This window comes from Rhinichthys klamathensis, unplaced genomic scaffold, assembly GCF_029890125.1.
Source record: "Rhinichthys klamathensis goyatoka isolate OS25496 unplaced genomic scaffold, OSU_Roscu_1.1 h1tg000053l_1, whole genome shotgun sequence".
Lineage (NCBI taxonomy): Eukaryota > Metazoa > Chordata > Actinopteri > Cypriniformes > Leuciscidae > Rhinichthys > Rhinichthys klamathensis.
Window position 1 is genome coordinate 1959366 of NW_026606598.1, and position 15881 is coordinate 1975246.

The window sequence follows — 15881 nt, forward strand, 5'->3', positions numbered from 1 at the left end:
AGGCAGATGTGGCGTTCTACCTCACATTTATCACAACTGCAGATCATCCTCTGAGAAATAGTTGATTCACTCATTTTTCTCTGTGCGATGAGGAGTTTGTCATATGCTCTGATGGACAGCTTCGCGGTGTCATGTGCATTTTTTCTTTTTTCGTGTTTTTTTAACATTTATTCAAACCAGTCCAATCCCTGTTTTTACAGCCCCGCTTCCCTCTTTCATTCATTATAGTTTCTTATCTTGGCAGGCAATCAGAACTGCCAGGCAGCCAGTCCATTATGCACATATGAAGCCCATCACTCCAACCGGATTGGCCAATTCATCAAACATTTATCTTTTGCCCTGTGAACAGCGTGTCAATTTGCCTGTCACTCCCAAGCCTTCGCAGCCTCTTCGGAATAAAAACATTACTTTTCCGGAGACCGCTTTGATGTTAAATCTCCCCTCTTTAACTTTAAAACAAGGCCTGAAGTCAGATTTCAATCCACACACAGAAAAAGATCCCAAACAACTGGATCCGGGGCAGCCATCCGCTGTTGACCATACTTTGAGACCGAGCTGTGGTGCTGGTTGCAGATCAGCTGGTAAGTACGGTCTAGATCACCCTTGGCTGTTCTGGTACCCAGTTTTGACTCCACACACATGGGTGACACTGTGGAGCCGAGGATATGAGAGAGACTAATATCAAAGAATGATCAGAGCTGCTCTGTCAAGAACAGACACACTGGGGACTCAAAAAAAGAGAGCAGAGAGGAGAAATGCCTTTTAAAACCGGTGAGCAAACAAGGGAATTATTGGCCATAGCAAAGGGAAATATCAAAGCTGGGAGTATCATACAGAAGGAGGCTTTTGCTGAATGGGATCACTGCTGGAACGCAGACTCGGAATACAAAGGCAGCGTGAGTGTACGTGAATGAGTGCTGTGTCTAAGAATATGTTATTAGCGGTTAGCACTATTTGCTAACTTGGTTGTATCAACTCAGCAGGTGTATCTGAATTCTCTTTACTCTCTCTGTCTCTCCCTCCCTGGACATGTGACTTGCGAAAGCTGGCTGACTAATGGCTGCAGTGACTGACATTTCAACCAATAATCACAGAGTGTTTTTTCCCCTGTTGTCAGCAGCAGTTTATCAATCAGCATGTCCGCATTAGTATTTGTCTATCGATCCATCCATCTCTGTCAAGCCATCTCTGTGTCATTGTCTGAGCTCTTGTCCTCTTGTTTGGCTTCTTTTGAGGATAGTCTGCATAGTAATTTGTTTTACAGGCCCTGGCTTTGAAAGGTTGACTAACAGCATTTACATGGCGGCCGTTTGAAAAGGCGTGGAAGCAGACGTTCTCAGCGAGCGCTTGTTTCACATGTCAGCAAACTGTCACCATCTACACAGGATTTTTTTAACAAAACCTTTGGTAATAATCAAATCGTTTGACCTTCTTTTAATGCTATCGACTTTCTCTGTCAGTATTTTTCCCCTCCTCATTCAAGGCATTATGTTTAATAATGGGATTACAAGAGATCCCAATTTGACGAGCAAGAATTACCGTCAGGATGTTATTTGTCTGAATAATTAGCCACATCATACAAGCTAGTCTCTGTATCTCAGTAAAACTAAACATGTCACAAAAATGTAAAAACACACCATGATGTTGTTCCTCTTTTTCATTTTGGTTGGCTTAATGAGGGGAAGATTTCCAGAAATGGGTCACCACGTGGAGTTATGAAAAAAAAAATAGATAAAGTGTGGTGGTACAAATTTCATGTTTGTTAGGAGAAAACATCTTTTGTCGTGTTTTTGATTTGATTGTTTGTGCCTATTACATCAGCAAGGGCTTGTGGTAGATTTTTCTTACCTACCTGACTCCTAATTACCTGGGGCGTCTCCAATCGAAACCCAAGCGTCTACAGTCGACACTTAATAATCTTTATACTCTAGCTGTGCGTTTACAGTCGACAACTGGCTTCGAGTTCGACGATGTCTCATCCCTTTAATCTTTATACTCTAGCTGTGTGTCTACAGTCGACACTTAATAATCTTTATACTCTAGCTGTGCGTCTACAGTCGACAACTGGCTTCGAGTTCGACGACATCTCATCCCTTTAATCTTTATACTCTAGCACTGCGTCTACAGTCGACAACTGGCTTCGAGTTCGACGACATCTCATCCCTTTAATCTTTATACTCTAGCACTGCGTCTACAGTCGACAACTGGCTTCGAGTTCGACGATGTCTCGTACCTTTAATCTTTATACTCTAGCTGTGCATCTAGAGTCGACAACTGGCTTCGAGTTCGACAACGTCTTGTCCCTTTAATCTTTATACTCTAGCACTGCGTCTACAGTCGACAACTGGCTTCGAGTTCGACGATGTCTCGTACCTTTAATCTTTATACTCTAACTGTGCATCTACAGTCGACAACTGGCTTCGAGTTCGACGACGTCTCGTCCATTTAATCTTTATACTCTAGCACTGCGTCTACAGTCGACAACTGGCTTCGAGTTCGACAACGTCTTGCCCCTTTAATCTTTATACTCTAGCTGTGCATCTAGAGTCGACAACTGGCTTCGAGTTCGACAACGTCTTGTCCCTTTAATCTTTATACTCTAGCACTGCGTCTACAGTCGACAACTGGCTTCGAGTTCGACGATGTCTCGTACCTTTAATCTTTATACTCTAACTGTGCATCTACAGTCGACAACTGGCTTCGAGTTCGACGACGTCTCGTCCATTTAATCTTTATACTCTAGCACTGCGTCTACAGTCGACAACTGGCTTCGAGTTCGACAACGTCTTGCCCCTTTAATCTTTATACTCTAGCTGTGCGTCTACAGTCGACAACTGGCTTCGAGTTCGACGATGTCTCGTCCCTTTAATCTTTATACTCTAGCTGTGCGTCTACAGTCGACAACTGGCTTCGAGTTCGACGATGTCTCGTCCCTTTAATCTTTATACTCTAGCACTGCGTCTACAGTCGACAACTGGCTTCGAGTTCGACGACGTCTCGTCCACTTAATCTTTATACTCTAGCTGTGCGTCTACAGTCAACAACTGGCTTCGAGTTCGACGACGTCTCGTCCATTTAATCTTTATACTCTAGCTGTGCATCTACAGTCGACACTTAATAATCTTTATACTCTAGCACTGCGTCTACAGTCGACAACTGGCTTCGAGTTCGACAACGTCTTGCCCCTTTAATCTTTATACTCTAGCTCTGCGTCTACAGTCGACAACTGGCTTCGAGTTCGACGATGTCTCGTCCCTTTAATCTTTATACTCTAGCTGTGCGTCTACAGTCGACAACTGGCTTCGAGTTCGACGATGTCTCGTCCCTTTAATCTTTATACTCTAGCTGTGCGTCTACAGTCGACAACTGGCTTCGAGTTCGACGATGTCTCGTCCCTTTAATCTTTATACTCTAGCACTGCGTCTACAGTCGACAACTGGCTTCGAGTTCGGCGACGTCTCGTCCATTTAATCTTTATACTCTAGCACTGCGTCTACAGTCGACAACTGGCTTCGAGTTCGACGACGTCTCGTCCATTTAATCTTTATACTCTAGCTGTGCGTCTACAGTCGACAACTGGCTTCGAGTTCGACGACGTCTCGTCCATTTAATCTTTATACTCTAGCTGTGCGTCTACAGTCGACAACTGGCTTCGAGTTCGACGACGTCTCGTCCATCTAATCTTTATACTCTAGCACTGCGTCTACAGTCGACAACTGGCTTCGAGTTCGACGACGTCTCGTCCATTTAATCTTTATACTCTAGCACTGCGTCTACAGTCGACAACTGGCTTCGAGTTCGACGACGTCTCGTCCATTTAATCTTTATACTCTAGCTGTGTGTCTACAGTCGACAACTGGCTTCGAGTTCGACGACGTCTCGTCCATTTAATCTTTATACTCTAGCTGTGTGTCTACAGTCGACAAATGGCTTCGAGTTCGACGACGTCTCGTCCCTTTAATCTTTATACTCTAGCTGTGCGTCTACAGTCGACAACTGGCTTCGAGTTCGACGACGTCTCGTCCATTTAATCTTTATACTCTAGCTGTGTGTCTACAGTCGACAACTGGCTTCGAGTTCGGCGATGTCTCGTCCCTTTAATCTTTATACTCTAGCACTGCGTCTACAGTCGACAACTGGCTTCGAGTTCGACGATGTCTCGTACCTTTAATCTTTATACTCTAGCTGTGCGTCTACAGTCGACAACTGGCTTCGAGTTCGACGACGTCTCGTCCCTTTAATCTTTATACTCTAGCACTGCGTCTACAGTCGACAACTGGCTTCGAGTTCGACGACGTCTCGTCCCTTTAATCTTTATACTCTAGCACTGCGTCTACAGTCGACAACTGGCTTCGAGTTCGACGACGTCTCGTCCCTTTAATCTTTATACTCTAGCACTGCGTCTACAGTCGACAACTGGCTTCGAGTTCGACGACGTCTCGTCCCTTTAATCTTTATACTCTAGCTGTGTGTCTACAGTCGACAACTGGCTTCGAGTTCGACGACATCTCGTCCCTTTAATCTTTATACTCTAGCTGTGCGTCTACAGTCGACAACTGGCTTCGAGTTCGACAACGTCTCGTCCATTTAATCTTTATACTCTAGCTGTGCGTCTACAGTCGACAACTGGCTTCGAGTTCGACAACGTCTCGTCCCTTTAATCTTTATACTCTAGCTGTGCGTCTACAGTCGACAACTGGCTTCGAGTTCGACAACGTCTTGTCCCTTTAATCTTTATACTCTAGCACTGCGCCTACAGTCGACAACTGGCTTCGAGTGTCCTAACCCTAACTTGCTGCGCAGCAATAATAACTGACAGACTTCAGACAATGCCTTCGACTATGCTTTAAATATGCTTTAATCGCGCCCAGAGGATCTCAGACCAATTTCAGAGAGAATCCGACCAACAAAAGGAATACAACAGTTTTTATAGAATAGGAGCATGGCAAAAATTACATGAAACATTACATCATTTCCCTACAATTTGATTGGTTCTTCATATGCAAACCCTTCAGTTACTAGGTAGAAGCAACTTAGAGCTCAAATAATAAAACAAATAGAAAAGGGTTAGAAGTGCATTTGATTACTCAATATGTCATGAGTCTATTCTAGACAGTATATTTTTGATATTGTCTAGCCAGCATCTCAGAATTTTCCACTGGTTTCGACACAATCTTCAGAGTACATTTTGTCTAAGTGTTAGAATGTTAGGCCTAAAGGAGAAGTAAGGTTAGATGTTAGAGGTAAAATCTATCACAGGCTTGATCATCATTCTTACAGTTTGTCTCAAACTATGTATTAGCCTTTGGTTCCTTATAAAGTTTCTCACTAATTCATTTCATTTACTCACTAGCACACATGGTGCTTGGCGAGTTTCAATTTTGGACCCTGGCTGTCGTTCAATTGTCCAAATAATGCGATTAATGTGTCCAAAGATCAGATTTATCCAAGCTATTTTATTGGATAGTATTTTTATTGAATAAAAATATTACTGTAAATCACTCAATGGCAGATTAAAAAGGAGTCACTGACACATTGTAATGTCTGCATTATTCACCAAGCCATCTCTGATCTGTCCTAAATTTGTATCATGATCATTTGGTCACCTTATTTATAATGTGTAATCATGTGTTTTTCCAGCAGCAGTTGTTTAGCAGCTGGGTCTGCGAGCCATTTGCTAACTCAGGCAAGATAGAGCCAGACACGCTGCACTGGCAAACACGTTGAGATATTCACTGTGACAATGAGCTTGATCATAATTATCTTAACAAGGAGTGGGTTCATTGGTGTGGCTCGTTAAATCTATCTCTCTTTCCCACTCTCGTGTCTTCCCGTCCATCTCTCTCCTTCTCGCCTTAGATCAGACGGCGCTCTCTGCATTGTGCTATTCTTTCATTGTGGTGTGACTTTGAAGATGGTGGTGAAAATGTGCAGTCAGTTTTGGATTCCCCATGGGGACGAGGTGTGAGTCAGAGAAGTTCCTACCTGAGAGTGTTTTGTGTGTGATTGAGGTTTAGATTGCTTGTGTATTGACATTATTTTAGTTTTCACAAGATTTACTCACCCTCAAGTTGTTGTTGTTTTATTCTGTGGAGGACAGATCAAAGTGACTAAGGAATTATTTTTCTGACTGGCATAAAGTATCATCTATACGATACAATGTATCATCTATACGATGTCTATACGATTCGTACAGTATATTCAAAGAATTTTGAAGTGTGACGTACCCAAATGTTGCATGTTCATTTGAATATGCAGAATGAAAGATTATCTATGAATAAGGTAATGGGTAATTAGGTAATACGTTAACTTTATTTTGTCCTCTTTTCATGTTACATGTACTTACTTTTGTAATAACAGTATATCATGCATAATTATATCCAACTAACCTTAAACCAAACCCTATTTCCAAACCCTATAACATCTTGTTAATAAACATTACTTAGTACTTAAATGTATAATTACACTGTAACAAAGACACCAGTAATGTGTAACCATAAACAAACCCCAAGTTTTAAGGCCCGTTCACACCAAGAACAATTACTGTAAATATAACTGTATTAGGCTTAGCATTCTAAGCGCATGCTTGTCTGTCACTCGAGCTCATTATAGCAGGATTGATTCTGATTGGCTGTCAATCGTTCTTCAGATGGATAAAATCGTTCTAAAAGTGATTCCAATGATATCATCTCTCTGTGCCGTTATCGTCATAGCTGTGGTGTGAACTCTGCTATTCTTTAATATTGAGAACGATTTTTAGAACTATATCTTTATCATTCTCTTTATAGTTATCATCCTTGGTGTGAACAGGCCTTTAGTCTTGTATTATAGCACACTTTTATTAATAAAATATGAACTATAAACTATAAAAATCTATAAAAAGATGTTTTTTTCTTCTTCTCTGTGTTCAAAATAGAAGGATATCGGGTTTGAAATGTATTGAAGCTGTTAATAATAGTTAATAATAAAAAAGAATTGTGTATGTACATGTATAACATGTATATGGTAACACTATTTGACGTAGTTGCACGTTACTACATTTACTTACTATAGTAATAACAGTAAATTATACATAATTACAAGTAACTAACCCTAACCATAACTCTATAGTAAGTACGTGTAGTTAGTTATTATTACTGAGTACTCATATGAGTAAGTACAATGTAACTACATCACCTTAAAATAAAGTATAGCCAAAATTATAGTATATATTTTTCATTATTTCCATTTTTCTATTATTACCTTTTATTTATCAGGCAGAATTGGGCTTCCTTGTAAATAACAGAATGTTCATTTTTGTTGAGCCGTTCTTTTAAGAGCGTGTGGCAATTAATCATTCAGTTAGCAACATATTTTGAAAGTTTTCCCCTTCTGCACTGTACAGATGTTGTATAAAACGGCAGCACAAACGTTTAGGCACAATGTGGGGTTGAATCCCTGTTTGTTGTTGTGAATGTGATTTGGTCGCTCCCTTGGCTGTGAATTTAACTGATTAAATCACCTTTTGCACACAGCGGTAGTGACACGAAAACAACAATTAATAAGCAACCCCCCTGTGACGCGCGGATGCCTCTTAACTAAGCGGCTAATAACATTACAACCGCCCAGATACAGCTGAGGCAAACAGGTGGAGGGGGCTCGCAGAACAGCTTTCATTTATCGAGCAGGGACATTTCTCTGTATGCGTGGAGTTTTGTGCGCTTTGACTACACAAATAGAGCGTATTTCTCTTGTGGTTGGAGTTCTTGGCTCTCTGCTTATATGTTTGCTTTCTTTCTATTCTAAAGCCCATAACATTTCATCAGCCATGTTCTACAGGATAAGAGTGAGGTATTTGCATAACACAACAGAGAATTTTATGAGACTAATTGGCAGGACCGATTTACAATATTTGGGTGTCATCCAAAGACAGAGAGACACCTGGCTAGATATCAACCTTTACTCCTGTGAGCTCTTCCCAGATTGCCATGGGATTTTCCTGTACCATGAAAAGTCTCACGACAACAAATTCATAAGATTATGATATGCAGGTGTTATTTTTTCGTTTCGGCTCAAGAGCGCCAAAACTAATATCATGTTGCCATCTAATTGTTCTTTGCTCAAGGACGCTGACAGACGTAAATGTCAATTAACTAAGGGTGGACACATTAACAGTGTAGGTTGTCAGCCTCTGCCATTTGAGGGATTAGAAACACACACCCCGGCTTTTATGCACCATCCGCGTCATGAACTTTGCAAGGCCCCGACATTACCCTGAGCACCACCCTCCATCATGTTTATGCCAGGACAGGGCGGGGAAAAGACCCAGACAGAGAGAAAGTCCTTGGGGACGGTGTGCGTGCGCGACCGTAGGGATTAGGTTTCACAATGGGGAATAAAGGGAGAAACGTCCAACTTTTCCCCCCTAAAAGCAGTTGGTTTTAACTGTAAGCGGCTCATCTGAGAAGTTGCAGAAGTTGTACTCATTCCGTTTGTGGCTAGGCATTATAGTTGAGCTGGGAAAATGATGGATGACGAGTTAAATTTGTGTTGGGGGAGTGAAGGTGAACTGTGACAGAGTTATTTATCTTGGGAATGGAGGGTTAGGGTCAGGCAAAGCTGGGTGCCTGAAGGCACAAGACATTGACAAATTCATCCCGCACACTGCATTTCTGAAGCCCTTTTGTTTTGAATCCTGGCTACTCACGAGTGACCCTCATCACTCACGCTGCCAGCGTGTGAAGGATGCCGCACTATGCCAGGGGATCTTAGCGCCACTAATTCTTATCATTCACTCTCCTGACAGTCCCAAGCCCAAACTATTCCGGCCTGTGAATGGGCCCGCCTGAAATATTTATTTCTGCACATAATGGCAGCCCAGATTTAGGGCCATATCATTTTTCCTCTCTTGCCTTATCATTGCAGGTCACTGACAGGCCTGAAAGCGTTCAGCCAACTGGAAGAGCTGATTGTGGACAACAATCTTCTCGGAAATGACCTCCGGTTGCCCAGGTTACCACGGCTCCATACCCTGACGCTCAATAAGAACCAAATATCCTTTCTCAAGCTTTGCTTTTCAGTTCATGCTTGAACAAAATGACAGGAAATGCTGTGAGTTTCAGTGCAATGCAGTGTATCTCCTTGTGCTACACATTATCTCTTTAAATTATGTTATTGTGTTAAATTGAGCTCCTGTCTAATGGGGTTGCTTGATAAACTCACTTGAGTTTGTGCCATGGTGACCTCTAGTGGAGAAGAGGAAAAACAAAATATCCAGTACAGACCCATGACTGAAAGATAAAGCCCCATTAGACCTTTTTCTAAGGAACAGATCATATCATGATGACCATATCATAGATACAGTATATTAGCGTATAGTCACATGACCAGAAAGCAGAGCAAACAGAGTTAAATGACCAACATTTGAGCTCATACATTTTCCAGTATAGCATTAGCTGTTTAATAAGCTAACAGAGTAATGTACCAGCTACCACACGCCAAAAGTACATCTTTGAAGCCCAACTGGAAATTTCACATTTTCGGCTGTTGACAGTCAGCAATTACATCACTACTACACATTACATTTAGTTTGTGTGATGAGATGCAAAGAGAAATAAATGGCAAAAGTAAATGTGCTAGCCTGACGAAAATTTATGCTCTGCTGTTTGTCGCTGGATGCTATCCATCTACATAATAATGACGCAGCCTCACCCTCTGTTCTCCAAACAGCTCTCCTCCGACAGAGTGTCAGCAGCTCAGACCCAAATTCTGCTATGAAGTGGTCTGCACATGCTAATGGGCCAATTATTTACATCCTGTAGTGGCCTGCTGCCATTGAAATTCAAGTGCTGCATTAGTGTGGTTGTATTTTGACACGTTTCGGGCACCATTTTCCAATGAAGTGAATGTATTAGTGATGAATTTGCTGTGAAGTGGCTGTTTGTTTCCCTGTGCTGGGTGAAGGGGAGGGGGTGTCCATGGCTTAGGGAGTCACTAACTGTTTTTACCACAAGGCATCCATCATTTTGTCAATGTTTTTAATGTTCTGCACCCAGCCACCCAGGAAATGGGACGAGGAACGGGGGAAGAGAACCACCAAACTCGCAGCAAATGCCAAATTCTCGCCCTTAAATTTACCCGCTCTTTGTATTCTCAAGCATAATGCCTATTGAGCTCCTTCAAAGAGTGTCGGTAAATTTGACAGAGCTGTGCTGGCTGGCTAGGCCAGGGTAGAGCGCAGAGTAAATGCTAATGTAATTAACAGCCTGGATTCCTTGACCTCTGCCCCGTGACACTTCACCGACATCGAGGCCCTGCTGGAGCATTTGGTGGAAGTGACGCCAGCCCTGGAATACCTGAGCCTTCTGGGAAATGAGGCCTGTCCCAACCAGCTGGTCAGCATGGATAAAGATGAAGACGACTATCAGAGATACAGGTCAGTACACTGCCATACTGATGAACATGCACAGTAGTCATTTTGAATTATTTGATTTTTTTTTGTCTTTTCATAGCTGTACTAAACAGAAATATGCAAAAAGTATGACACCACGTTGAAAATTTGGGATTATAAACTTAAACAAAGAAAAGTCTTGTAGGAAATAAATGAGGAATATTTCAGATTCTACACTACATACACTACTGTTCAAAAGTTTTTTGATATAAATTAACACTTTTATGCAAGGAAGCATACAATTAATCAAAAGTGACAGCAAAGACATTTATAATGTTATAACTATTGTTTTAAACTTTCTATTGTTTTCAACATTTAGAATAATAAGAAATGTTTCTTGAGCACCAAATCAGTTTATTAGAATGATTTCTGAAGGATCATGTGACACTGAAGACTGGAGTAATGATGCTGGAAATTCAGCTTTGTCATCTTAGAAGTAAATTACATTTTAAAATATAATGCAATAGAAAACTATGGTGGGTTTTCCATGTTTTATGGAGACTTTCCATAGACATAATGAGTTTTATACTGTACAAACTGTATATTTTATCACCTAACCATAGCCCTAAACACAACCCTCACAGAACTTTTTTGTATTTTTACATTTAGTAAAAAACTTTAGAAGTTTTTAACTTTTTAAAGTTTAGTATGATTTATAAGCTGTTTTCCTCATGGGGACCAAATGTCCCCACAAGATCAAAGATTTCTGGTACTGCCATCCTTGTGGGGACCACAGTCACACACACACACGTTAAAAGTTTTGGGGTTGGGTAATCATTTTTAGTAAAGGTTATTTTTCTCCCCTCTTTTAAGATTTTCACTAGTGGCCTCACTGTATATGAAATATGTATCCTGAAGCAAAAATATGTTTTTTTAGGTACTCATGAATTTATTTTGTTTTGCTGGTATGTTTTTATTTCTTATTTCTTTCTAGAAATACCCCAGGAGTGTGTAGTTTGGCAACTTCCAGTAATCTTTTATTTGGATGAACCGCTGTTGCACTACACCATAAATCACATTGCACAAGCAAAGACTGATACTTTAGGCTATAACCACACTCTTCTTAAAGCTACCCCCCCCCCCCTTTTTGTAGATTTGCAAAATCGATTTCAGGTGTGAATTGTGATAACCACAAATGAGTGTTTGCTATCCTTTCCTACAAGATGAAACGATGCATTCATTATCAAGCCCAGGCCTATGGGAGTGCAATGCCACGCTATGTTACCACCATTTGTCAGGTTTTCAACATGAAACCTAGCGGTGGGAAGAACGGTGGGGAGAAACACATTCTTTTGTCTACCTTAGACCTAAGTGCCTTTTTCTCGACACTGTTCAGTATGAATCATTTACTATACAGATGAACCCAATAGGCGCCACTCTCGCGCAATGTCTCCCATGCTTCACTTGGTGCAGAGGACGACTATTCTTTCCCTGACTGACAGCAGCTGTGTGTTTGTGATGTAATATTCATAATGTGTCACATAGTAATACATCAATTTGAGCATAATGCAGATTTTATGTCTGACAGGGTTAGCCGAGCACTCAGGTCATGGCAGGACTGGCCTTGGGCTATGCACTTCTCAGACTGCGTCCTGAGAACAAAAAATAAAAAAATAACACTTCATAACACGATGAAATATGGCACGCCTCTTTGCGCTCTTTCAATTAGTCAAATGAAATGAACAGGCACAAGTACACTCGGCTGTATTTTACAGCAGTCGCTCGGCTCATTCATCATTGTTTACTTCTGGGTCTCGAGGAGTTTTTTTCCCTCCCTTTAGCTAAAGTAGTTCAGTACTCGACACAGCGACAGCCATCTGCGGTAAAGGATGTATGTCCTGTCTCTCTGGAATGCTCTCCAGCCCATGCTGTCTGTGATTGCATGTTTGTCTCTTGACATCATGACGTGTGTGTGGGCTTAAATATCTGTGTTTGCTGAAGATCAGAAAGTTTAGGGCCAGTTTTGCCTGGGGTGCTTTAAACAACACTTGCTGCAGAGCTCCTCCAACCATCTGTTAGATCAGCACAAACAATTTCACAATCATCAGGAAAACACCTGCATATTTCCCACTAACAGTCGCTGTTATTATGCTTGTTTGTAATTGAATCACAACAGTAAATAAAGCATACCAACGCCACACTGCTCCTAGTCACTCTAGAGGAATTTGTTACTTAAAGTTATTAGTTGTTTTGCTAAGGCAAGTATAACCGTTCTGTTGCACATAGAGTTGTGGATTTAAACAAACAAAATAACTCTTAAAGGGACAATGTGTAGGAATTTTTTCCCATCTAGCGGAGAAAGTGTATTTTGCATTCAAACGAATTGTTCTCTCCAGCGCCTCGCTTTTTCAAATGCGCGTTGCATCTACGGTAGCCGTTATGTACCAAAAAGCTATGACAGGATGTCTTCTAATAGCACTTCGTCGAGTTTTCCTTATAAAATAAAGTGCACAACCAAACAATGAAAAAAAGCTTGTAATTAAGACTGTAACATTGACTTACCTGTCGAGAAGAAAGCAGGACTTCTTTTGAAATCTTCCGTTTCGGCTGCTTTCAGTTACCTGACGCTGGCTCTGAACGAAAACGCGTCGTGGAAACGCGTTGGCCTCGTACTTTTTGTCCCTCTCTGTTATTATAGTTTTTCAAGATGGCGGAACTACATGGAAGCCTCCGTGGACCTACCCGTCACATGTATATAAAGATAATAAATTCTTCGTTTACGAGGATAAGTCAAATAATTGGCAGAGGTATTTGCACACCATTGAGGACATATTTATGAATAAAAATATTGATTTTAAATAATAAAATACATAAAAAAGTACACATTGTCCCTTTAAGCATTCAACTTCAGTGTGTAGCTTGTCCTGCATTGTTTGGTCTACTAACAGTGATACATTTTTGAGGAGAGTGCGAATTTACTTTTTAAGAAATAGGCAAATAAAACAGAGCGTAGAATCCCATTTATACAGTATTCCCATATGTACAGTATAGGCTTAATTATCATCTTCATTGTAAATCTAAATATACATTTATACACACTCTATATACATTTAGGCTGGGCAGATTACTTACAAATTGTAGTCCTTTACTGATTCCATATGACATGATAACAGTTGTAGTTAATAATGTAATACATTACATTATACATTTTAGGTGGAAAAAAAATATTTTGCATAATTTTTTAGAAATAAAATGTGGCCAATTATATAAAAACCTTCCGAATATGGATAGGAATAAAACTGTAAAGTTTGGTGTGTGTAAGTGCTCGGTGCAGGAAAAAACAAACATATTTTAAGATAACTCCCTCTAAAGATATTCCTCATCCTCTTTTATATAGCGCTTTTAACAATGTAGATTGTTTGTAGATAACAATGTAGATATTGTAGTGACATTGTAATTGGAATCTAAAGACGCAAATAGATAAAGTTCAATAAAACCAACACTGAAAAGTGTTTTTTGGATGTTTTCTTTCCATTAGTTTGAAATAACACTTTGTAAAAAGCCAAATAGCCCAAAATCTCAAAATTGACAGATGTATGAAAAAACTGTGTTTTTGCCTGTAGTGTCTGACCGAAAATCTTCAAATCTGAAGGGGTACTTCAAGGAAATGTATTTAGGTCAAAGAGGTTCGGCTGAAAAAAAAAGTTTGTGAATCCCTGCGTTACAAAAAGTAAATACAAAATGGCGCGAATTTGTGCATTTTAATGTGTTTGATTTTTTTTTTTGTAAATTCAGTGTTACATGTTCTGTGTAATTATAGCCACCTGACTAGTGGCTGGTCTGTGTGTGCAATTCCACAAAACTAAAGGAACTTCCGGAAAATCAATACATTTTGAATCATTTTCTGCCATTGTGTGAATAATATGTAATCATGCAATCAATAAAAAAGTCATATAAGCCTGATATCAAGTATTTTAAAATATAATATAATATAATTACCGTACAAGTACTTAACTTTTCCCCAACATTGATGGAATTTATGAGACAACGCTTTCCCGCCATAAACAGAATTTTTCCTCATTTATTAGACAACGCTTCCCCGCCATTGGCTGAATTGTCCAGCTTTCTGTGGTTTCACTATTATATGGTAGGGGGCGCTATTACGCAACTTCTGAAAGAGTAGAGAATCTCCAGATCAAAACACAGGCAAAAAGAAGCAGAAACAAGCAATAAAAGCATTGCTGCTTTAAAAAAAAAAACACACACACACCACATTGCTTTTTCTTCAAAATGTTGCTTTTTTTCACATTCAAGTGTTCATAAACAAAATAATGCTTGAAGCTAGTATAAAACTTTTTTTTTTTTTTAAAGCAGAGGCTCTGTTCTGTCAATTTTGATATATTGCATGTTCAGATATGCATACAACAGAATATTATGGGGGCCATGAAAGTTAACCCTAACCCTTGTTTTAAAAAACGCTGGTGTAACTGCTCTTTCCTGGCTGGAAATATCCCCCCCCCCCCCCCCCCCCCCCCCCAAAAAAAATAAAAATAGATCGCAATATTGTAAATTTGAATTTGCGAAAATACTTTACATATGCAAAAGATACACACCAGGGTGTTTATGCAAATAAAGTTTAACTCTGAATAGATGTGGTGGAAATCATCCCCACACGTTTTTGATTCAGGCTTATCTTAATAGAATCAATCTGCAATCGTGCTCTCTGTGATCCATCAGGAATAAACACGTAGCATGGGTTCGCCTTCGTCCTTCATCATTGTCATCATCATGGGTTTGTTGCTGGCTTTTGCATGAGAGCTCGGTTGGGAATCTGTCACTGCCCATATACACATCTGTTCACACCCTCCACTTAGTGTCTCTCTCTCTGTCTGTCTGTCTCACTCTCTCTCTCTCTGTCTCTCTCTCTCTCTCTCTCTCTCTCTCTCTCTCTCTCTCTCTCTCTCTCTCTCTCTCTCTCTCTCTCTCTCTCTCTCTCTCTCTCTCTCTCTCTCTCTCTGTCTGTCTCTCTCTCTTTCTATCTCACTCTCTGTTTGAAGTCTTGACATGCCTCTTCCTCCATTCCAGTCAGCCTGTGAAAGAATCTGTTGTCATCTATGTATTCCCGCTATTATCTCACGTCATTTTCTCTCCCTGAATGAAAGACAGAGAGTGTGTGAAAGCGTAAAGAGATATCTGTGAAGCTACCGAAATGACAGCTTGGCAGATTCTGTCAATGTGGGCTTTTTATCTGTTTATATGTTGTCCTTATTTTTTTTACGTATTTTGAAGTTAATCACCTATTTACAAATATTGCTACAGTTAATTTAATGCATTTTGAAGGAAATGTTCGTTTAAGTTTTGTTCTGTGTGGTTGCCTTGCAGATTTGAATCAGACTTCCCTTCATTTAAATCTGCTGTACACTTACAGTATTGACACGGCACTGGATATGGATAGTCAAACTTAAGAAGAAAAAGAAAACAGTTCAAATTTTTTGATGCAAAATACCCTCTT

The 15881-nt window shown here is 40.2% G+C and overlaps 1 protein-coding gene across 1 annotated transcript in view; it reads left to right on the forward strand.

Annotated features, from left to right (window-relative positions):
• The window catches only part of lrmda (leucine rich melanocyte differentiation associated), a 285546-nt gene that overhangs the window by 173881 nt on the left and 95784 nt on the right, over nt 1-15881 (forward strand). Inside the window, exons 3-4 of the mRNA XM_056248133.1 lie at nt 8905-9036; nt 10280-10414. Of these exons, the coding sequence (XP_056104108.1) occupies nt 8905-9036; nt 10280-10414 (267 nt within the window). The remainder of the gene's footprint in view (nt 1-8904; nt 9037-10279; nt 10415-15881) is intronic.